Source organism: Grampus griseus (genome assembly GCF_964374135.1).
Source record: "Grampus griseus genome assembly, chromosome: 7".
Classification (NCBI taxonomy): domain Eukaryota; kingdom Metazoa; phylum Chordata; class Mammalia; order Artiodactyla; family Delphinidae; genus Grampus; species Grampus griseus.
This window is the reverse complement of record NC_139001.1, coordinates 69,667,833-69,692,326: the sequence shown is the minus strand read 5'-3', so window position 1 is coordinate 69,692,326 and position 24,494 is coordinate 69,667,833. Positions and strand designations below refer to the sequence as shown.

Here is a 24,494-nt window from a genome sequence, read left to right as displayed (position 1 = left end):
TTTTTTTTTTTTTGCGGTACATGGGCCTCTCACTGTTGTGGCCTCTCCCATTGCAGAGCACAGGCTCCAGACGCGCAGGCTCAGCGGCCATGGCTCACGGGCCCAGCCGCTCTGTGGCACGTAGGATCTTCCTGGACCGGGGCATGAACCTGTGTCCCCTGCATCAGCAGGCAGACTCTCAACCACTGTGCCACCAGGAAGCCCAATATTTTATACTCTTGATGACACATTTTACATCTTTTTTTAATGCATCCTTTGACTAATTATTGTAATTTTAGTTAATTTTAATACTTTTGCCTTTTAACCTTCATACTTGCTTTATACTTGACTCATCCACCACCTTTATTATATATTTACTTTTTCCAGTGGGATTTTTACTTTTATATGTTCTCTTATTATTAATTAATGTAATGCCATTTCTTTTCAGCTTAAAGAAGTCTTTTTCACCATTTCTTATAGAGCTGGTTTAGTGCTGATGAACTCCTTTAGCTTTTGGTTATCGGGAAAATTCTTGGTGTCTCCTTCAATTCTGAATGATAACCTTGCTGGTAGAAATTCTTGTTTGGAAATTCTTTGTTGTGCAGGTGCTGTGGCTACTTCTGCAGCAAGGCTTGCGGGCAAGGCTTGTCTCCAGACTGGCTATGGGGCCTGGCCATGTGATATAAGTTATCTTTAAATAAATATGAAAAAAGAATGCTTTATGATAAAAACTTTAATAAACAACTTTTGATTCTTATGGATATTTTTCAGAAATATTTACTATGTTTTTCAATCTAACAAACACATGAAACTGTTAAAATGAAAGTTATTTAATTACTGAAGAAAAAATATATTATTACAAAGACAATTAAAAGACATAGTGATTTATTAATTTTCCATTAAAAAAATTTTTTGGAGTATAGTTGATTTACAATATTGTGTTAGTTTCAGGTGTACAGAAAAGTGAATCAGTGATACATATATCCATCCTTTTGTAGATTCCTTTGCCATATAGGCCATTACAGGGTACTGAGTAGAGTTTCCTGTGCTATACAGTAGGTCCTTATTAGTTATATATATTTTATACACAGTAGTGTGTATATGTCAATCCCAATATCCCAATTTATCTCTTCCCCACCCCCCACCTTACCCCCTGGTAACCATAAGTTTGTTTTCTACATCTGTAACTCTATTTCTGTTTTGTAGATAAGTTCATTTGTACCCTTTTTAAATTCATTTATTTATTTTTTTTATTGGAGTATAGTTGCTTTACAATGTTGTGTTAGTTTCTGCTGTGCAGCAAAGTGAATCAGTTATATGTATACATATATCCACTCTTTTTTAGGTTTCTTTCCCAATTAGGTCACCACAAAGCACTGAGTAGAGTTCTCTGTGAGTACCCTTTTTTTAGATTCCACTTGTAGGTGATATCATATAATTGTCTTTCTCTGTCTGACTTACTTCACTCAGTGACATAGTGATTTATATTGGGGAAAACCTTGAAACTAGGAGACAAGAATTTTGAATTCTGGCCTTGGCTCTGCTACTAGCTGGTCTTAGATAAATCATTTAACTTCTCTAAATTTCAGTTACCTCATCTGTAAAATGAGGACATTGGATTGCATAGTCCCTGAGACATGAAAAGTAAGAGCTAAGTATGTGATAATTATTATAAAGCTCTTACTGTTTTTAAGATGCTGATCCTTTATTATTCAGGATGGTCTGATGTTCAGCAAATAATTGAATAGACAAAGTTTTTAAATTTATTTGACCCTTTTAGTTATTTCCTCATTCAAACCAAGGGGTTCTTTTGCTGTATTCTGGTTGTTCTTCATTGCTTTTAATCAGACCTTTGTTAGATAGACTTGTTAGGGAAAATGTAGAGGCATTGTGCCTTCCTCTTATGAGAGTACCTTAATAACATTGCTATGTGTAAGCATACTGTATGAATAAATATTTATTTTCATAGAGCAATAGTTTTCTAAAAAATAGGTGTCTATTAGTTTTAACTGGTTAGCCCAGGTTAAATTACTATTAATTGTTATATATATATATATATATATATATATATATATATATTTTTTATTTGCGGTACGCGGGCCTCTCACTGTTGTGGCCTCTCCCGTCATGGAGCACAGGCTCCGGACGCTCAGGCTCAGCGGCCATGGCTCACAGGCCTAGCCACTCTGCGGCAGGTGGGATCTTCCCGGACCGGGGCACGAACCTGTGTCCCCTGCATCGGCAGGCAGACTCTCAACCACTGCACCACCAGGGAAGCCCTAATTGTTATATTTAACATATGTTAATCCATTACTTGATTAATGAATTATAAATGAATTTTTTTTTGGTTTAAGTTGATTTTATCAACTAAATGGTAGAGAGATTAAGAGCTTCTTTGTATTCTGGTTTTCATTTTCATATTCTTATTGCAAAGATCAATTAAATGTGTTGGCAAGAAAACACTGAAGAAAACTAGATTGTATATATTAATTAATAATGTCCGGTAACTGATGTAAACAAAGTTTATATCAATGTTATGACACAATATATGAAAGAAAAGTACAATTTTTAGTTTATTTCTCATTTATTCATTTATAATAACTTTGCTCAAAGTTAAGCACATTATAAGAGGACAAAGAATGAATGTCAGATGGGTCTTCCTTCTCACAATTTTCTGGCTATTTTATAAAAACTAAACATATACACGTGAAATGGATTAATGACAATGCAACGGAGCATGTGATGAAAGTATATTGATTCATCAAAATGAAATCTATAATAATTTAGGAGGTTATGAATAAACATTGACCCTGACATTTCTCTTTACCTCATTTCTTACATTTAGTCCCCAAATCCCATTCCTTCTAACTAAAAAGTATATCTGGTGTCTATCCATTTCCCTTCATTCCTACTGCCACCACTTTTGTTCAGGCCATCATTATCTCCTACCCCAAATTATATAACTTGTCTCTCTCCAGTTTTATTTTACTTCATTGATTCTCTACCATAGCCAGAATAATCTTAAACTACAAGAATGATTGTGTTGATAGATTACCATTCCCCTGAAGATTAAGTCCATACTCTTAAAATGGCTTCTGAAGAGTCCTGTGATTAGACCTTGGCTTACCCTTTTAGCCTTGTCTCTTCCCTGTGTCCTACTTAAACTTTATGGTCGAACCATGCTGTATTTAGCATTAGTTGAATATGATCTCCTCAGGATCTTCTCAGTTTTAACAGTACTTCCTTAGGAAGATCTTTTCTGATCCCTAGATTAGGGTCAGATGCCCTGCTATCACTCTTATATCACCTCTTAATTTTCTGTCATAGCAAAACATACTTGTTTAATTATCTGCTTTTGTGATGGCATATCTTATGTTGTCACAGATTTTCTAGCACAGTATCTGACACATAGAAGATGTTTAATATTTTCTACATGAAGAAATAAATATAGAAAGGGAGATAGATGTTAAGATAGCTCTTAAAGAATGAGTACCTATTTTGTTTACAAAAAGAGAGTAAATATTGCATATATAAATCATATTTGCCTACATATGATTTTCCATTCAGGTCTGTCATTGTATACATACAGCCAAAATACCAAACCCTTTGAACATGTGCAGTTAGAGGCAATAATTTCTCTAAGAGCGTAATGTGGATCAGGCTACTAAAGAAGACTAATTTCTTTCTACAAATAAAAATTGGATATATTTAAGGTATAATAATTTTCCCTAGATTTATTGAGATATAATTGACATATAACATTGTGTAAGTTTAAGGTGTACAACATGTTAATTTGATACACTTATATATTGCAAAATAATTACCACCATCGTGTAACTTTTAAGTATATAATACAATATTATTAACTATAATCACTATCCTGTTTAGATCTCTAGAACTTACTCATCTTATAACTGGAAGTTTGTACTTTTGACCAACATCTCCCTTATGCCCCTACCCCTCAGCCTCTTAAAGAAGCCCAATTTTTAAGACCCATTTTGACTAGTCTCCATGATAATACAAATTATGCTCATATGCTCATCAAATGTTGTGAGTGGAAATTTATACTGGTTTGTAATTAGTCTACACTTACCTGAAACATTTTCTGTATAGCACTTTAGCTATCATTAAATTTCATTTAGTTTATATCACAGGTATATAAATAAAGCATTCATAGGTATATAAAGAAAATATCCATTAATTCAGGCTATACATAATGTGAAGAGTGTTTTAGGGTAATATATTGTACTTGGTGTCCCAATTTTGCATTCAATTAAATATATTATACTTTTTGTTTTATTTCTAAAACATAATCTTTTATCACATGGTAAAGAGAAAGTATTTACATTTATAATTTTAGAGGATATTGGTTTTCTATTATCAGATTATTAATCTTTAAATTCCTTGCTTCTACTCTTTTGTGGAAAAGAAAGCATTACAAGAACCCTGATGAACACAAATAAGATGCAATGAAAAATCACAATAAAAATGCCAATAATGTAGGTTTAATTCCTAGATTTAGATTTAACCATGCAGTTTTGGAATTTGATAATAGCATGTTGTCTTTTACATATTAAACTCTGTAGGAGATATTATACCTTTTATAATAGTGTAAAAGCTATTTTGATTTGAAGCATGTTGTTCTGAAGAATATGAAATATAAATGAAGTTCATGAGAATTAAAAAAGTGAATATGCATTTACCTATTTATCTATCTACTGTTATACACAATTATCAAAGATTGCCAGAATAAAAACTCATCATTTTTAGGGACTTCCAATTTTGATGGGTTGGATGAGTGACGATACACATGGTTTGGAGGGAAGAGTCCTTTTTCAGAGTATAATTTTGCTTGTTAAATCATTAAAGCTTAGTTATATATGGAGAAAACTGCCTAATAATTATGAACTAACATTTTAACATGGCATTTGCAACAGATACATTAGACAATTAAATAGAATGTTGCTTATTTTTAAAGGAATGACAAAAAAAATCAAACTTCCCTTGACATGTGAAATCTTTATATTATCAGAAGTGGGAAATCTGAAAGACGTGGTTCATTCTCTGTTTGGATGATGCAGAATTGCTCTAAGCAGTAAGCTTACTGTTTTCAGACAGCATTAGCAGCTTCAGCAAATACAACTGTGTCATCCTCCCTTAATACGCAGTGTTTGTAACTGCAAAGGGGAGATGATAAATAGCATATGAGATCTGATATCTTCATGATGACTTAAACAGATACTGATGGGCAGATCTGCTGTTTGATGTTTTCTTCACTAGCCTTGAAGATGCTGAGACATAGAGATGGCTGTGATTATCTTTTGTAAGACAGGAAATGCAATCTTTAGGGGTCTCTGGAAATAGAAAGGTTATGCAGTCTGGAACCTGTGAGCCTTTTCAATCTCTAAGTCATCAGGTATGACGTCATGAATTATGATTATACCATTAGATTGTAGAGTTATTGCTTTTTCTAGCTCTTAGTCATTTACAACATATTAATCAATGTAATTGTTTATTATTAGATTTTCCTTAGGATATTTGAACAAGTAATATTTATAGTACTAGACACCAATTAAACATTATGAATTTTAGAAATGTGTGTGTGTTTAAGTTTGTGTTTACCGTAGCTTTTTATGGGGAAGTGGGAGGTAAGGAAATAGATTCTTTGTATGTGATTAAGGGCAAGGTTTTGGGCTCTACAGATTTTTCCAGATTAAACCTGAATACAGTCAAATTGCATCTTTTATTTCAAATGATGAAAATAGCATAAATTGTTCAAACTTATAAGGATACACCATAGCCAGCTGCTTGTATATAGTGACATATTAAAATTTTTTATCTGGGATTACTTAAGCATAGAAATAGATGTTGCTACCATTGTACTGTGCAACCACACAGCAACCCAAGTGTGATGAGCAGAATCATGTTTATCAGCAACTGAGCTGTTTTCCTGAAATTTGTATTTCAGTATCTAAACTGTTTTAGAAGGCATTACTTTTAATCATTTCTCAGATCTATTGAAATAATTATGCTCTTTATCCTCTTAATGTAGAGATCTTCTAAGGTATTGCTTATAGATTAAAGTAGATGATAAATCTGTTTTTTGTTTTGGTTTGTTTTTTTACACAGAAATCTGGTGACATATAAGCCTGTTTAATGTTTTTGACCCAGAGATATTCTACATTTGTTTACTTTCATTTTCACAATGAAAAGACTTGACTACATTAAACATGTTAACTACAAAGAGTAAAAAATCATCACAGCAAAGAATTTGGATTTATATATCTATTTTATGCTGAAACTCTGCTATTTATTTTAAACCATTTTTCCCTATCACGTTTAGTTTTGTTTGTTATAGCATGTCCTCAGAATTACATGCTTGGGTAAGAAACTGCACCTCTGTTTGACATTCAGATTTTGAAGGAAATTTATTGTATTTTTTTATGTTATAATATTTCTGCCTCAGTATTAGGGGACTTGGCAGATTCTTGACAAGGCATTCCATATTAAACGAGCAAAAAGAGAGAAAATGTTGCAGCATTTCTCAGCAGAAAGATAGTTTTGTCTTCGTGATTCCATAGCTTGATTAGAAGTTAATGGCTCATCAGGGTAAAGTGATGTATTAAATATGAATATATTTATCAAAAGACTGAAGTGGAAGTCTGAAACAGTGATTTGATTCAGTTAAGGGGTCAGTTTCTCCTTTTTAATTAAAAGCACACTAAAAATTATACCTACTGATATTGGCTATAATTTATATGTTATTCAGGCTACTTAGTCAGCTTAGATTCTTATTAGCAGGGAAGACTGCCATATTCTTAAGCTTGATTAATTTTGGAATGATTTGAATATACCTTTTAGTTGCTACAAAACCTGTTTAATCTGTTAGAATTTATTTCCAGTATTTGCATGTATTAGTCACTATGAGTACATTCTGTTTCTTGGCATTGCTTTGGGATTCCTCTAGGTATTGGTTTCACAACATTCTGCTAGATTTTTCACTGTATTTGTGACCTTTCAAGAGAACCAAACCATAAAAATTCTTAGTTACCTTCTTCAGTGGCACTTAAATGAGGATATCTCAATAATTCTGTAAGGTGAAAAAAATTACCGTCTTAGAGTTATTTCTTTTACAAAGTGGAGAAAAATTTCTCCCTGTTGCTATGTCAAAATATATAACATTAAAAAGTTAAGATTGATTAAAGTGTCACAGACATTTAATGTAATGTCAACCTTTTTCCTGTACAGCAAGGTGATCTTGACCTTTTGAATGGTGAAATTGATTGTACATCTGCTCAGTAACAATTGGTCATCTTCTTTTTGCAATGGTTGCCTCTATCTGTACCATTTTATACATGCGTTTCATTATATATTGTAAAGGTTTCTGAAGGTAAGCTGTCTGTAAACAACTATTTGAGTAATTTGAGTAATTGTGAAATATGATCATTTGCACAATACTGTATTTGGTGTGAGGAGAATACAGAAAAGAAAGAGTTGTTTCCTGCTTTCAAGATTATGAGAAAATGTACATAATGAGCTATGTTCACAGTTTGAATTGACTTTTCAAAAGTGGTATGCTACAGTCAGTTTTAATTTAATTTATAAATTGGTGAATCTTAGGATGAGTTACGTATAATTCTTTTTTTCCTCATGTAAATCTCTTGATATTAGAGAAATAAAAGATTGGGTCGAACTGTATAATCAAGCATTTTGTAATTTTGATAACTGCATTAACTTCTTTTATAACACATTAAATTATTTTTATTAGGGCATTATAAACTGTGAATAAATAAAATAACATTGTAAGTTTTATAAGCCATAGTTTTCAATTTGAGAGTGAAGGGAGATCTAACCCATTGGCAGGAGGCAGAAGCAGGGACCCCAAGAATCAGCTCAAAACAGGGATGTGACCAATCTAGTATAATTCCAGGCTAGGCGTAGGTCATTATGTATTATGGAAGGGCGTTTTGATTTAGTAGGGAGTAAACTTTGGAAATAAGGAGTAACGAGCTTGGAGTGTTTAATGCTAGGTTGGTCATTTATGGAGTACTTTGAATAAACTGGGGAGGATAGGATTCACCTTAGGCTCTGAGGAAGAAGACTGGGAGGAGCTAGTAGGGAAGTAGACTTTAACCAGCTGGCTGTTAGACATCCAAGCGCTACTCTCTTCTCTTTCGTATCAGTGTGCTGGCTGAAAGTAGCAGGGAGGTGGGTAGAGCAGATGCAGAAACCTTGTTTCCCTAGAATCCTAGACTGGCGCATGCTGCTCAGTAGTGCCTGTTTTCTTGGATTAGAGCAATAGAAAATTGATTTACAAATTCTTCTGGTTTGTATAGTATGGTAGTTAAGCATCCAGACTTCCGTGTTCACTAGGTTCAAATCTTAGCTACACCGCTTACCAGCTGTATGATCATGGGCAAGTTATTGAACCTTTCTGGGTGTCAGTTTCCTCAGATGTGATATAGGGATAGTAATGGTGCCTACCTCAAAGAGTTGTGAAGATCAAGCAAGTTAATGTATATAAAGTACCTCTAAGAGTAAGCACATTACTGCCACCATTATTTATTGGCAGACATTACAATGTACACTCTTAGAGCTAGGATGGGCTATTGGTAATGGTCGTCATGAATCTAATTTTGATCTCTCTTCTTCACTCTTCTTATCAAGTAAGAAATTCAGTCAAAAACACGTGGTACACTGAAATAAAGATGGTTATAAAAATGCAAACAAGAAAAACATGCTACATCTGACTAAATTCTAACATTGACTGACTATAAGAATTGTGACTTGATGAAAAATTTTGTTTAAAGTTTTTTGCACCTGCTTACTAGCCTGATTTAAACTTCTGTTAAGATCCTATGTGTATAGATCCTTTGCTTCCCTATATTTTACCAACTACTTCATTAGAGGAAAATTACTGGGTCTTTGGGAAAACTTAACGGCAATGTCAGGTCTTCTTTAGTAACGGTTGGAGATTAAAATTAAGGAGTAAAATCAAGGTTTAAATAAAATAATAAACAAGTTATATAGCTTAGGTTTAATGATCTGAGTTATTTTTTAAATCATAAAAAATGTCTTTGACAGAAACTTCACTGAAAATTATACTCAGCTTGTTTTAGTAATTTTAAAAATTATTATTTATTTATTTATTTATGGCTGTGTTGGGTCTTCATTGCTGCACGCGGGCTTTTTCTAGTTGCCGTGAGCAGGGGCTACTCTTCGTTGCACTGCGCGGGCTTCTCATTGCGGTGGCTTCTCTTGTTGCGGAGCACGGGCTCTAGAGCGCAGGCTCAGTAGTTGTGGCACACGGGCTTAGTTGCTCCGTGGCATGTGGGATCTTCCTGGACCAGGGCTCAAATCCGTGTCCCCTGCATTGGCAGGCGGATTCGTAACCACTGTGCCACCGGGAAAGTCCCTAGTAATTTTATTTGTTAATGAAAATTTTTATTCTAGATGAAAGACTAAAATGAAATATGCTATAAATACAATGCTATATATGAATAAGACAATTCAAGTTCCTATTTAATAGAGTATACTGTTTTGAAGTGCTGGTGTTATTTAATGTAAAAACATCAATTTGCTTAAAAATTGCCAAGCTCCTAAGTACGTGTGTAATTTGATATTTGGATGAAATCTAAATCTTAAATAATCTTAAGTGTTACATTTTGTGACGTTTTTGCATTTTAGTTCTCTTCTCTTGAGCAATTTTCTCAATGTGCGGCTATTTCCCCAAATTGGCACACAGTCAATCAAATCTCAGCACAATGCAATTTGTTAAAACAAACAAAAACCCAAACATACAAAACCCTACAGTGTTCCAGTAAGCACAGTACTGGGCAAGGATATAAAGACCAATGGGTCCCTGCCTTCAGGAATTCATAGGTAGAGAATTGTAAGCACTAAATACAAGTAACTATAACGGAATGTGGAAAGCAGTGAGTGCCACAGAGATTCAAAAGAGATATGAATGAAGCATAAATTATTCTGCTCTGAGTTCAGTGGGCAGAATATTTCAAGCTGAGCAGGGAGAGAAGAAGAGAAGCTAGATGGGGAGTTGGGGAAGTATGGTAAGGTAGCATCTGAGTTAGACCTTGAAGAGTGGCCAAGATAGGGAAAAGGTCATTTTGGGCAGAGGAAACAACATGAGTAAAAGTTGGGAGACAGAAAGCAAATAATATGTTTGAGTAGTACAGAATAGTTCATTTTGGCTTATAACCTGTTGGGGTAATTCAAACTATCACAGGAAAGATTTGTTGGGACCAGATAATGCAGAATCTTGAGTGTTAGATTATGATTACTAAACTGAGAACATTTCTGTGCTGAACTACTTATTCTTGGGGGAAAATAAAATAAAAAACAAAAGAACAGTACCTATATTTTGCAGTCATTTTCAGAGCTCTAACTCTCTTGAGACTTTGAAAATGAAAATTAAATTCCTGAGTAGATTTAGTAGTTAGTAGACAAGGTAGGGGGTAGAAGCAAAATGAAGGATTTTAATAAAATTCTCTATAAAAGTTGCACGTGAGAGCATTTCTCAGTCTATCCACAACCACTCAAAAGTCCTACATTTCAGATCCTAAGAGACCTCCTGCTTGTCCCTGATGTAAACTCTATTTTATTGGTAGGTAATCAGATTTAGCTTTGGCTTTATTTTTGACATTTCCTAGACCAAGGACAATCCAGAGGGATCATTTTAATACAATGAATATGCATGTCACTATGGTGAATATTTGGATAATAAGGACTTTGTCTTAGGAAAAATTGGAAGGAGAAATTGCTATTTATAACCATGGAAGTTAAAGGGCTATTTAAGCTTTGCTCTTTGTTAATATAGCAATGATAAAGTAAACTGTCATTGCTAATACCTTTAATATCACCTTTAAATCTTCTACTCCACACACCAGAATTTAGTCAGTATTGTGTGAGGTTAGTAAAAAAGCTCGGTAACATCCAAGAGCAGATTTCCTTTAGGTGTGACATCTGGGATGTGACTTTTGTTATCAGGAGGATGATATTTGTGCATGGAAATTGTGAAAAAATTGGAATTGAATCCTCTCATTTAGTACATCATCCATATAAAGTATGTCAGAAATAAACTAACGGAATTCCACAAGTGTGAGTAAAACTGAAACCAGACAGAATTGCTCTTCTGGCCCTTTATTTAGAGCAATAGCAGATCCATATAATTGAGAGTACTGTTTCTTTCTGTAGAAGTCTGCATTATTTGAAAAACCCATTTTTCTAGAAGTTCTTGTGAAGTTGTTTTTATTAATCCTGTGACTTCACATTGCCTGGGAAATAACCATGCATATGGTAGGGGCCCAATAAGTTTTCAACACTTACTTTAAAATCATAGATCCATTTCTGGGAGAAACTTTGGAGAACATTGGGCTTTGGGTTGCTTTAAAACTTTTAAACACTTTTTACCTTAGAAAACAGATAAAAGACATTTACTGAAATGATCCTTTCCTTATCCCAATCCTATTTTAAAAATGATAATACAGGAATATAAGTAAGTTAAAAAGGTAATTGAATATTCTTTTATCAAACTTCTCTTTATAAAAGGCAACAGAACCTAGTTTCAATGAAGTACATTGCAAAATGTGCTGCATATAAATGGATACCATCTATTTCTAGCCATTCCTTTCTTTCAAATTTTATTCAAACTCATAATAATTTACTGAGTCTATTGTGTAGTATGGAGGGAGGCAGTAGAGCACAGTAGTTAAGAGCTCAAGTTAATAGAGCTGGATTTGCTTCCTTAGACCCCATATCCTCCACTTACAGACAGTATTTATTTCAGTAATATTACCTCACCTCTCTTTCTCAATATAGTCATCTGTAAAATGAGGGTACTAATATGCTAATCTCTAGGCTTGTAATGAAAATCAATTGAATTAATGAATTAATGTAAGTAAATTGCTTCAAACAGTGACTATCTTAACAAATATTAGTTATTATAATTACTCCCCACTGGACTAGGTAAATTTGTACTACATATGTAGTACATATGTATGTATACATACACACACATTATACTTTAATCATATACAGTATGCTAAAAAGAAACTAAACAACTTGCCTAAGATCAAAATTGCCAGCAAAGGATAGGATGATATGGGGTTTAAACCAGGAGGTCTAGCTGTACAGCTCTTTGCTCTTAACCACTGTGTTATACTGCTTAAGGTTATATACATTCAAATTAGATACTAGATAGCCTTGTATAAGTTAGTATATTCTAAATACCAGATTGAGATGAGAGACATCAAGATAAACTGAACGTGCTGTGGAAGACTTCATGTAAGAGGCGTGTTGACTTTCATCTGACACATTCTTTTTGATTTCTCTTCCACTACAAATAACATGTATAAAGTCTTTAGCACAGTTTCTACCATAGGTAATAAATAATAGTTGTTGTTATTATTGTCACAATCTTTCTGATAATTGCTTCTAAATCTCCCCTAATTGGTGCAATGTGCTGTTTGAAAACCATAAATCTAATCTATGCTCATGACTTAAATTACCCATCAGTGATTCTTAATTGTAATTATGCATCAGAATCAAATTTTTAAAAACATTGATACCCCAGGCTTATTTCAGAAGTACTAAAAAAAGCCTATGGATTTTTAGCCCAGGCTTCTATATTTACAAAAAGCTTTCCAAGTGAATCTGATGGGCTGCCAAAATTGAGAAATGCTGCTTTACATGGTGGTGAATTGCAAATCTACATCTTAACCTCTATCTAGTGTTCCAGGCTGCATCTCTGCTCATTTGTCTCATCAATATCTCAAACTTGGTATGCCCCAAGCAAAACATTATTTTATCTTCAAAACCTCTTTGTCTTTCCTAGCATGATGGCCTAGTAATAATTTTCAACTTTTTAATCCAACCATAGGTCCAATTACTCACTAAGTTATGCAGACTCTTTCTTCCAAGTAGTCCACAATTTACCTTTTCTTTCCATTCCCCATTGTCTTGATCTCAATGTAAGTTCACGTTCATTTCTCACCTGGACTACTGTAGTCATTTCTTAATTGGTATTTCTTTTTTCTTCCCATTGCTCATCTCCAAAGCAACCTATTCACTCCTCAGCTACCAGAGTATTCTTTCTAAAATGGAAATCAAGAACAGGCATTTGCCTACTTAAACTCATGCTAAGGCTCCCCATTACCTTCATGATAATTTTCAGAGTTCAGATAATTGAGAACATACAATATTTATCTTTCCCTGTGTGACTTATTTCACTTAGCATAATGTCCTCAAGGTCCATCCATGTTGTTGCAAATGGCAGGATTTCCTTCTTTCTCATGGCTAAATAATATTCCACTACATTTATTTTATTCATTCATCTATTGAAGTACACTTAGGTTGTTTCCATATTTTGGATATCGTCAATAATATGGCAATGAACATGGGAGTGCAGACATCTCTTTGAGATAGTTATTTTATTTCCTTCAAATACTTACCCAGAAGCGGTACTGCTAGATCATATGGTAGCTCTATTTTTAATTTTTTGAGGAATGAGGAAGTGACATTTAAACTTAGCCATTTTTAGTTAAACTTAGTCTAAATTCTACTAGTTAGAGAGAGACAGCCTCTCTCAAATCTTTTAAAATGCTGTTCTCTTTGCCTATAATGCCTTTGGTCCCTCATTTCTCTTGTTTTTGCCTGGCTGACTCTCTCTTATATCTCAAGATTTATTTAGATTAAGCATTACCTCCTTTTGAAACATCCCCTCATCTCTTCAGAGTGAATTAGGTGTTTTTTCTATATCTTCTTCTGGATCCTAGTATTTACCCGAAATGAAGCACAATACATGCTGTACTGAAGTCATTGATTTTCCTATCTTGACTGTGAACTGCTTAAAGGCAAAGTTAGTGTCTTTTACTTTTTTCAAGCCAGCACTAATATTGTTCCTGGCACACTGTAACTACTTAACAAATTTTTGTTGAATATCAAAATGGGTAATGAGTATGAAATGTTCATGGAAACATATGGCCTAGGTCACTTTGGACACCATTAGGAATTCATAGTAGCTGAGGTGTATAAGCAGGATTGGACCAGACTTTGAAGTGTTTAAAAGTTAAATTAAGGAATTTTAGATTTTATACTTAACTAATATAATATCGTTGCAGTGTAGCATATTGATTAAGAGTATTGACCTGCCGGGACCTCCCTGGTGACACAGTGATTAAGAATCGCTTGCCAGTGCAGGGAACACGGGTTCGATCCCTGGTCCGGGAAGATCCCACATGCCGCAGAGCAACTAAGCCCGTGAGCCACAACTACTGAGCCCGTGCTCTAGAGCCCGCAAGCCACCACTACTGAGCTTGTGTGCCACAACTACTGAAGCCCGTGCACCTAGAGCCCGTGCTCGGCAACAAGAGAAGCCACGACAATGAGAAGCCCACGCACCACAAAGAAGAGCAGCCCCCGCTCGCCCCAACTAGAGAAAGCCCCCGTGCAGCAATGAAGACCCAGTGCAGCCAAATATAAATAAATAAATAAATACTAAAAATAAAAAAGAGTATTGACCTGCCTTCAAACCCTGCCTCTGCCTCTTAGTAGCTAAGGGTTCCTGGGAAAGTTTCTTAGCCTCTTTAAGTCTCAGAATATTCAACCGTTTTGAAGATTTTTAATGAGTAACAGTATGTAAAATTCTTACACTGTACCTGGCAGGTTGTAAGGCTTACAATATTACTTATTATTATTATTGCAATTGTATGCAACATTGAGAAAAATCAGACAGCTAAGGGACTAACAGTTTCAGAATGTAGAGTTAAAATTATCCAATGATTGACCATTTAGCTGGCAATCAGAAGACTAGAATTTTAGTTCTAGCTCTATCTCTGCTATTGGCTTACTGTAAAGCTTGAATGTATCTCAGTTTCCTCATACAAAAAAGTATGTTAATGCTTTTAATGTATGTTAATGCAAAAGTAATAGTGTTAATGCTTTCCTCACCAGGATGTTGTAATCATTTGAGATGTCTAAAGAAAATAAACTGTTAAATTATAAAGAGTGGGAATCTATATTCTTTGAAGTCGTTGATATCATCATGCTTTTGTACAAGCTATGCCATCATTTGCCTGGAATGCTCTTCTTATTCACCTTGATAATCCTGTTTTTCCTTTAAGACCCAGTTTAAGCATCAGTTACTGGGATTAGGTGGTCATTTATATATCCCTTAGAATGCTAAGCCTACTTCTGGTATAACATTTACCATGTATAGCATTTGAAAAAACACCTACTTGTATGTCTTCTCCCATAGAACGTAAAATTCTAGAAGGCAAGTGTGTCTTATAATTTGGTATTCCCGCTGCTAGTACAGATTCTGGCACATGTTAAATTATTAGTAAATATTAACTCAAAGAATGGATTATGTTATATAAATTTAAGAATACTGAATTATGTTTTAAAGCAGCAAAAACGTTTCTGAAGCTCATTCAAAGGTTGTTTGCTGTGAACTGGAGATTAGAAAATGTGGTAATAGTTACAATGAACTATAATAATAGCAGAATAAATATTAACAGTAGAATAATAGCAAGAAGAAAATATTACCCTGGTAGATATTTTCTGAAAATATAGCAAAGATGAAGGAAAATCAGGAGACTTTAGGTATAACTACCAGGTAGAATACACCCAGCTACATTTCCTTTCTCCCAAAATCCTATTAAAGAGACAATTAATGGTATTTCTAACCTTTTCTCTATACCAAAACTAAATTAGGGTGGGGAAAATGGGAGAGGAAAAAAAACAGTGACAAAATTTTGTGAGCAAAAAAGCAGAAGGAAAATGTCAAGTGACTTGGCTAACTGAGAAAACAGAATTGTAAACTAGCATTGGCAAAAGCTGAGAACCAACACAATTTATACTGAAGCATCCTGAAAGGCACCAGATACCTCTCGAAGAGAGAATCAAGCTACTAAAGTAAAAAGTATTGAATTAAAATTCAGTCACATTTCCGGATCATCTTTCTCCTTTACTTCGGTCAACTAGACAAATATCCCACCTCTACTCTAGCAGTAGACTGGAGAGGGGAAACGTCCGGAGCCTGTGCTCCGCAACGGGAGAGGCCACAACGGTGAGAGGCCCGCGTACCGAGAAAAAAAAAAAAAGAGGCCAATGTTTTTTTGGATTTGATATCAAAAACAAAGGTAACAAAAGCAAACATAAAGAAGTGGAACTACATCAAATTAAAAGGCTGCTTCATAGCAAAGGAAACCATCAACAAAATGAAGAGGCAACCTACTGAATGGGAGAAAATACTTGCATATCATATATCTGATAAGGGGTTAATATCTAAAATATGTAAAGAACTCATACAACTCAATAGCAAAAAGACAATCCTATTAAAAAATGGGCAGAGCACCTGAATAGACATTTTTTCCAAAGAAAATATGTGGACAGCCAACAGGTACATAAAAAGATGCTCATTAATTATCAGGGAAATGCAAATGAAAACCACAATGAGACATCACCTCACACCTGTTAGAATGGCTGTTATCAAAAAGCCAAGAAATGACAAGTGTTTGAGAGGGTGTGGAGAAAAGGGAACCCCTATGCGCTGTTGGTGGGAATGTAAATTGGGGCAGCCACTATTGAGACTCCTCAAAAAGAGAACTACCAAATGATCCAGCAATTACACTTCTGGGTATTTATCCAAAGAAAACAAAAGCACTAACTCAAAAAGAATAGATAAATAGATAGATAGATAAATAGATAAATATATATAGATATAAAAAGAATAGACAAATAGATAAATAGATAAATATATAGAGATCTATCTATCTATCTATCTATCTATCTATCTATATATATCTCCATCCTAATGTTCATTGCAGTGTTATTTACAATAGCCAAGATATGGAAACAATCTAAGTGTTCATTGACAGATGAACAGATAAAGAAAATGTGGTGTATGTATTGTATAGGCAGTGGAATATTATTCAACCATAAAAAAGAATGAAATGAACTCTTGCCATTTGCAACAACATGGGTGGAACTTGATGGCATTATGCTAAGTGAAATAAGTCAGACAGAAAGACAAATACCATATGATTCAATAATTAATGAATTTTACATATATAATTATTTTTATTTACAATCCCTATTTTGCATATGAGGCACAAAGAACTTGCACAAAGTCACATGGCTAAGTAAGTAGTAAGTACCATAACTGGATATGAACCCTGGAGGTCTGGTTTTAGAGATTTCCTTAGGCACCACTCTGCTTCCTCTTATCTTAGTGCCTATTGATAGCATGAATTTAATAAATGAGAGCTGTTTATAGTATAAGACTAGCTATAAATTAGTTTTGGCTGTTTCTTTTAGATACTAAGTAGAGGAGGAGATGAATCAAATATATATTTTTTTAAATTGTGATACAACTTTTACATAGTATTTTCAAACTTGCAAAATAATACACCATGTTTTCATGGATATTTACATATGTGGTAAAAGTGTAAAAACATACATGGAGATAATGTGCATACTGGCTATTTTTTATGCATCTTTATTGGAGTATAATTGCTTTATAATGTTGTGTTCATTTCTGCTGTACAACAAAATGAATCAGCTATATGCATACATATATCCCCACATCCCCTCCCTCTTGAGCCTCCCTCCCACCCTCCCCTCCCTATCCCACCCCTCTATGGCATCACAAACACCAGGCTGATCTCCCTGTGCTATGCAGCAGCTTCCCACTATCTATTTTACATTTGGTAGTGTATATATGTCAATGCTACTCTCTCACTACATCTCAGCCTCCACTTCCTGCCCTGTGTCCTCAAGTCTGTTCTCAACATTGTCATCTTTATTCCTGCCCTACCACTAGGTTCATCAGTACCATTTTTCTAGATTCCATATATATGCGTTAGCATACGGTATTTGTTTTCCTCTTTCTGAATTACTTCACTCTGTATGACAGACTCAAGGTTCATCCACCTCACTACAAATAATTTCGTTCCCTTTTATGGCTGAGTAATATTCCATTGTATACATGTGCCACATCTTCTTTATCCATTCATCTGTCGATGGACATTTAGTTTGTTTCCATGTTCTGGCTATTGAAAATAGTGCTGCAATGAATATTGTGGTAAATGTATTTTTTTGAATTATGGTTTTCTCAGGGTATATGCCTGAGTAGTGGTATTGCTAGGTCATATGGTAGTTCTATTTTTAGTTTTTTAAGGAACCTCCATACTGTTCTCCATAGTGGCTGTATCAATTTACATTCCCATCAACAGTGCAAGAGGGTTCCCTTTTTTTCACACCCTCTCCAGCATTTATTGTTTCTAGATTTTTATTATTATTTTTTTTTTGTGGTACGCTGACCTCTCACTGTTGTGGTCTCTCCCGTTGCGGAGCACAGGCTCTGGACGCACAGGCTCAACGGCCATGGCTCACGGGCCTAGCCGCTCCACGGCATGTGGGATCTTCCCAGACCGGAGCACGAACCCGTGTCCCCTGCATCGGCAGGCGGACTCTCAACCACTGCGCCACCAGGGAAGCCCTGTTTCTAGATTTTTTTGATGATGGCCATTCTGACCAGTGTGAGGTGATACCTCAGTGTGGTTTTGATTTGTATTTCTCTGATGATTAACATTGTTGAGCATCTTTTCATGTGTTTGTTGGCCATCTGTATGCCTTCTTTGGAGAAATGTCTATTTAGGTCTTCCACACGTTTTTGGATTGGGTTGTTTGATTTTTTGATAGTGAACTGCATGAGCTGCTTGTATATTTTGGAGATTAATCCTTTGTCAGTTGCTTCATTTGCAAATATTTTCTCCCATTCTGGGTGTTGTGTTTTCATCTTGTTTATGGTTTCCTTTGCTGGGCAAAAGCCTTTAAGTTTCATTAGGTCCCATTTATTTAGTTTTGTTTTTATTTCCATTACTTTAGCAGGTGGGTTAAAAAGGATCTTGCTGTGATTTATGTCATAGAGTGTTCTGCCAATGTTTTCCTCTAAGAGTTTTATAGTGTCTGGCCTTACATTTAGGTCTTTAACCCATATTGAGTTTATTTTTGTTTTGTATGGTGTTAGGAAGTGTTCTTTAATCCATACTGAGTTTATTTTTGTTTGTATGGTGTTAGGAAGTGTTCTAATTTCATTCTTTTACATGTAGCTGTCCAGTTTTCTCAGCACCACTTATTGAAGAAGCTGTCTTTTCTCCACTGTATATTGTTGCCTCCTTTATCAAAGATAAGGTGATCATATGTGCATGGGTTTATTTCTGGGCTTTCTATCCTGTTCCATTGATCTATATTTCTGTTTTTGTGCCCGTACCATACTGTCTTGATTATTGTAGCTTTGTAGTATAGTCCGAAGTCAGGGAGCCTGATACCTCCAGCTCCATTTTTCTTTCTCAAGATTGCTTTGGCTATTTGGAGTCTTTTTTGTTTCCATACAGATTGTAAAATTTTTTGTCCTAGTTCTGTGGAAAATGCCATTGGTAATTTGATAGGGATTGCATTGAATCTGTAGATTGCTTTGGGGAGCATCATCATTTTCACAGTGTTGATTCTTCCAATCAAAGAACATGGTATATCTCTCCATCTGTTTGTATAATCTTTAATTTCTTTCATCAGTGTCTTATAGTTTTCTGCATACAGGTCTTTTGCCTCCTTAGGCAGGTTTATTCCTGGGTATTTTTTCTTTTTGTTGCAATGGTAAATGGGAGTGTTTCCTTAATTTCTCTTTCTGATCTTTTGTTGTTAGTGTATAGGAAAGCAAGAGATTTCTGTGCATTCTTTTTATATCCTGCTACTTTACCAAATTCATTGATTAGCTCTAGTAGTTTTCTGGTGACATCTTTAGGATTTTCTACATATAGTAAGTACCATGTTATCTGCGAACAGTGATAGTTTTACTTCTTCTTTTCCGATGTGGATTCTTTTTATTTCTTTTTTCTTTGCTGATTGCCGTGGTGAAAACTTCGAAAACTATGTTGAGTAATAGTGGTGAGAATGGGCAACCTTGTCTTGTTCCTGATCTTAGAGGAAATGCTTTCAGTGTTTTACCATTCAGCATGATGTTGGCTGTGCGTTTGTCATATATGGCCTTTATTATATTGAGGTAGGTTCCCTCCATGCCCACTTTCTGGAGAGTTTTTTTCATAAATACGTGTTAAGTTTTGTCAAAAACTTTTTCTGTGTCTATTGAGATTATCATATGGTTTTTATCCTTCAATTTGTTAATATGGTGTATCACATTGATGGATTTGCATATATTGAAGAATCCTTGCACTCCTGGGGTAAACCCCACTTGATCATGGTGTATGGTCCTTTTAATATACTGTTGGATTCATTTGCTAGTATTTTGTTCAGGACTTTTGCATCTATGTTCATCAGTGATGTTGGCCTGTAATTTTCTTTTTTGTGACATCTTTGTCTGGTTTTGGTATCAGGGTGATGGTGGCCACATAGAATGAGTTTGGGAGTGTTCCTCCCTCTGCTATATTTTGGAAGAGTTTGAGAAGGATAGGTGTTAGTTCTTCTCTAAATTCCTGTTAAAATTCGCCTGTGAAGCCATCTGGCCCTGCACTTTTGTTTGTTGGAAGATTTTTAAATCAGAGCTTCAATTTCAGTGCTTCTGATTGGTCTGTTCATATTTTCTGTTTCTTCCTGGTTCGTCTTGGAAGGTTGTACTTTTCTAAGAATTTGTCCATTTCTTCCAGGTTGTCCATTTTATTGTCATATAGTTGCTTGTAGTAGTCTCTCATGATCCTTTGTATTTCTTTGGTATCAGTTGTTGCTTCTCCTTTTTCTTTTCTAATTCTGTTGATTTGAGTCTTCTCCCTTTTTTCCTGATGTGTCTGGCCAATGGTTTATCAATTTTGTTTATCTTCTAAAAGAACCAACTTTTAGTTTTTTTGATATTTGCTATTTTTTCCTTCATTTCATTTTCATTTATTTCTCATCTGACCTTTAGGATTTCTTTCCTTCTGCTAACTTTGGGGTGTTTTTTGTTGCTGTTCTTCTTTCTCTAATTGTTTTAGGTGTAAGGTTATGCTGTTTATTTGAGATTTTTCTTATTTCCTGAGGTAGGATTGTATTGCTATAAACTTCCCTCTTTGAACTGCTTTTGCTGCATCCCTTAGGTTTGGGTCTACGTGTTTTCATTGTCATTTGTTTCTAGGTATTTTTTGATTTCCTCTTTGATTTTTTTTAGTGATCTCTTGGTTATTTAGTAGTGTGTTGGTTAGCCTTCATGTGTTTCTAGTTTTTACATTTTTTTTTTTTCTGTAATTGATATCTAGTCTCATAGCATTGTGGTCAGAAAAGATGCTTGATACAATTTCAGTTTACCTAGGCATAGTTTGTGACCCAAGATGTGATCTATCCTGGAGAATGTTCCTCAAGAATGTGCACTTGAGAAGAAAGTGTATTCTGTTGTTTTTGGATGGAACGTCCTATAAATATCAATTAAGTCCATCTGGTCTACTGTGTCATTTAACGCTTGTGTTTCCTTACTTATTTTCTGTTTGGATGTTCTGTCCATTGGTGTAAGTGGGGTGTTAAAGTCTCCTAATATTATTGTGTTACTGTCAATTTCCCCTTTTATTCCTGTTAGCATTTGCCTTAGGTATAGTGGTGCTCGTATGTTGGGTGCATAAATATTTACAAGTGTTATATATTCTTCTTGGATTGATCCTTTGATCATTATGTAGTGTCTTTCCTTGTCTCTTATAAGAGTCTTTAATTTAAAGTCTATTTTGTCTGATATGAGTATTGCTACTCCAGCTTTCTTTTGATTTCCGTTTGCATGGAGCATCTTTTTCCATCCCCTCACTTTCAGTCTGTATGTGTCCCTAGGTCTGAAGTGGGTCTCTTGTAGATAGCATATATAGGGGTCTTGTTTTTGTATCCATTCAGCCAGTTTGTGTCCTTTGTTTGGAGCATTTAATCCATTCACATTCAAGGTAATTATCAATATGTATGTTCCTGTTACCATTTTTTTAACTGCCTTGGGTTTGTTTTTATAGGTCATTTGTTTGTCTTGTGTTTCCTGCCTAGAGAAGTTCCTTTAGCATTTGTTGTAGAGCTGGTTTCGTGGTGCTGAATTCTCTTAACTTTTGTCTGTCTGTAAAGCTGTTGATTTTTCTGTTGAATCTGAATGAGATCCTTGCTGGGTAGAGTAATCTTTGTTGTAAATTTTTCCCTTTCATCATTTTAAATATATCCTTCCACTCCCTTCTGGCCTGCAGAGTTTCTGCTGAAAAACCAGCTGATAAATTTATGGGCATTCCCTTGTATATTATCTGTTGCTTTTCCCTTGCTGCTTTTAATACTTTTTCTTTGTATTTAATTTTTGATAGTTTGATTAATATGTGTTTCAGTGTGTTTCTCCTTGGGTTTATCCTGTATGGGACTCTCTGCACTTCCTGGACTTGATTGACTATTTCCTTTCCCATGTTATTGAAGTTTTCAACTATAATCTCGTCAAATATTTTCTCAGACCCTTTCTCTTTCTCTTCATCTTCTGGGACCCCTATAATTCAAATGTTGGTGTGTTTAATGTTGTCCCAGAGGTCTCTGAGACTGTCTTCAATTCTTTTCTGTCTTTTTTCTTTTTTCTGCTCATTGGCAGTTATTTCCACCATTCTATCTCCCAGGTCATTTGTTCGTTCTTCTGCCTCAGTTATTCTGCTATTGTTTCCTTCTAGAGTATTTTTAATTTCAGTTATTGTGTTGTTCATCACTATTTGTTTGTTCTTTAGTTCTTCTAGGCCCTTGTTAATTGCTTCTTGTATTTTCTCCGTTCTATTTCTGAGATTTGGATCATCTTTACTATCATTACTCTGAATTCTTTTTCAGGTAGACTGCCTATTTTCTCTTCATCTGTTTGGTCTAGTGGGTTTTTACCTTGCTCCTTCATCTGCTGCTTATTTCTCAGTTTTCTCACTTTGTTTAATTACTGTGTTTGGGGTCTCCTTTCTGCAGGCTGCAGGGTCATAGTTCCTCTACTTCTGTTGTCTGTCCCGAGTGGGTGAGGTTGGTGCAGTGGCTTGTGTAGGCTTCCTGCTGGAGTTGACAGATGCCTGTGTGCTGGCAGGTGGATTTGGATCTATGAGCAGGAATGCATCTGGTGGTGTATTTTAGGGTGTCTGTGAGCTTAGTATGACTTTAGGCAGCCTGTCTGCTAATGGATGGCATTGTGTTCCTGTCTTACTAATTGTTTGGCATGAGACGTCCAGCACTGGAGCTTGCTGGCTGCTGGATGGAGCTGGGTCTTAGTGTTGAGACGAAGACCTCTGGGAGAGCACTCACCAATTAATTTTCCACAGGGCCAGGAGTTCTTTGGTGGCCTGATGTCCTGGACTTGGCTCTCCCACCTTGGAGGCTCAGGCCCAACCCCTGGGCAGAGCTCCAATACCCTGCAAGCCACATGGCACGGAAGAAAAGGAAGCAGAAAAAACAAAACAAAAAACAAAAATCCCAAACAAACGAACAGACAAAACCCCAAGACAAATGACAAAAGCAAAAATAAACAGACAAAATCACACAAAGAAAGATACACAGACACACTCAAAAAAAGAAAAGAAAAAAAAGAGAGAGAGAGAACAAAGAAGAGAGCAACCATACCAATAAACAAACCCCAAAATGAAAACAAACACTAAACTAACAAAAACATAAAACCAGAAATAAATCAAATGCAGAATCACATATATTTCTAATAATTGGCATTTGGTTCTTCTAAGGAGTGGAAAAAATTCTCACATCTCAATTATACACAAATTTAATTCAGGTAATAGATAGCTTTTTGTTTTGTGAAGGAAATAAATAATTGAGGAAATTTCAGAAGTTATCCATCGAAAGTTTTATATATATTTTTACAACTTTTCTTTTTTCCTCATTTCCCATTTCAAATCTAATTCCATCTTTTCCATGTTTAAGATTTTTAATTTTCTTTCTCTATGTCCCTTGAATTTTGACATAATTAGAAATTTAAGAGCACAGATTTTTTGGGGGTTTGGTTTTGTCCTTTTTTAGATTTAAAGGGGAAAGTAAATAAAGTGGCCCTTCTCCTTTCCCTCTCCACATTTTTGACATGTGTATAATTAGGAAAATTGCTTTGCGGAGAGTTACTATTAAATGTAATAGAAGTTAATTTTTTTAGTAAATTGCATGACTACTCAGATTTCTATCACTTTACTAATGATATAAAATATATCACTAATAAACAATCACTGAGGCTAAAGAAAAAATTATAGAACTGCTTAGACTTGCTTACTTTACTTTTTACATTATTTAAACACTATACTTTTTGTAGCTTAAGCATATACCTGAAGTATCTATTTTCACTGCTTGTTATCATTGAAGTTCATCTTCTAATGTTTTATTACTTACTCCTCAACAATTTTAGTTATGTAAAAATATCTTGAAATTCCCTTGTTTATTTAATCCATAATGCTTTACAAATATCATTTTATTATTCCTACTGTCTGACTTGATTTGTTTGATTTACTTATATTAGAAAACTCCTTTCTTTCTTAAGTTTGCAAATTATT

General features: G+C 34.8%; 1 protein-coding gene across 9 annotated transcripts in view; it reads left to right on the top strand.

Annotated features, from left to right (window-relative positions):
- Positions 1 to 24,494, top strand: part of SLC4A10 (solute carrier family 4 member 10) — a gene marked incomplete at both ends in the record, with an annotated part of 310,037 nt that overhangs the window by 82,216 nt on the left and 203,327 nt on the right. For 3 of the 9 annotated variants that reach the window (XM_082658198.1, XM_082658201.1, XM_082658197.1), the window contains one exon: positions 5,315 to 5,395. The exons of the other annotated variants lie outside the window; for them this stretch is intronic. In XM_082658198.1, the coding sequence (XP_082514324.1) occupies positions 5,315 to 5,395 (81 nt within the window). Of the gene's footprint in view, positions 1 to 5,314; positions 5,396 to 24,494 lie in introns of those variants that run through there. 9 annotated transcript variants of the gene reach the window in all.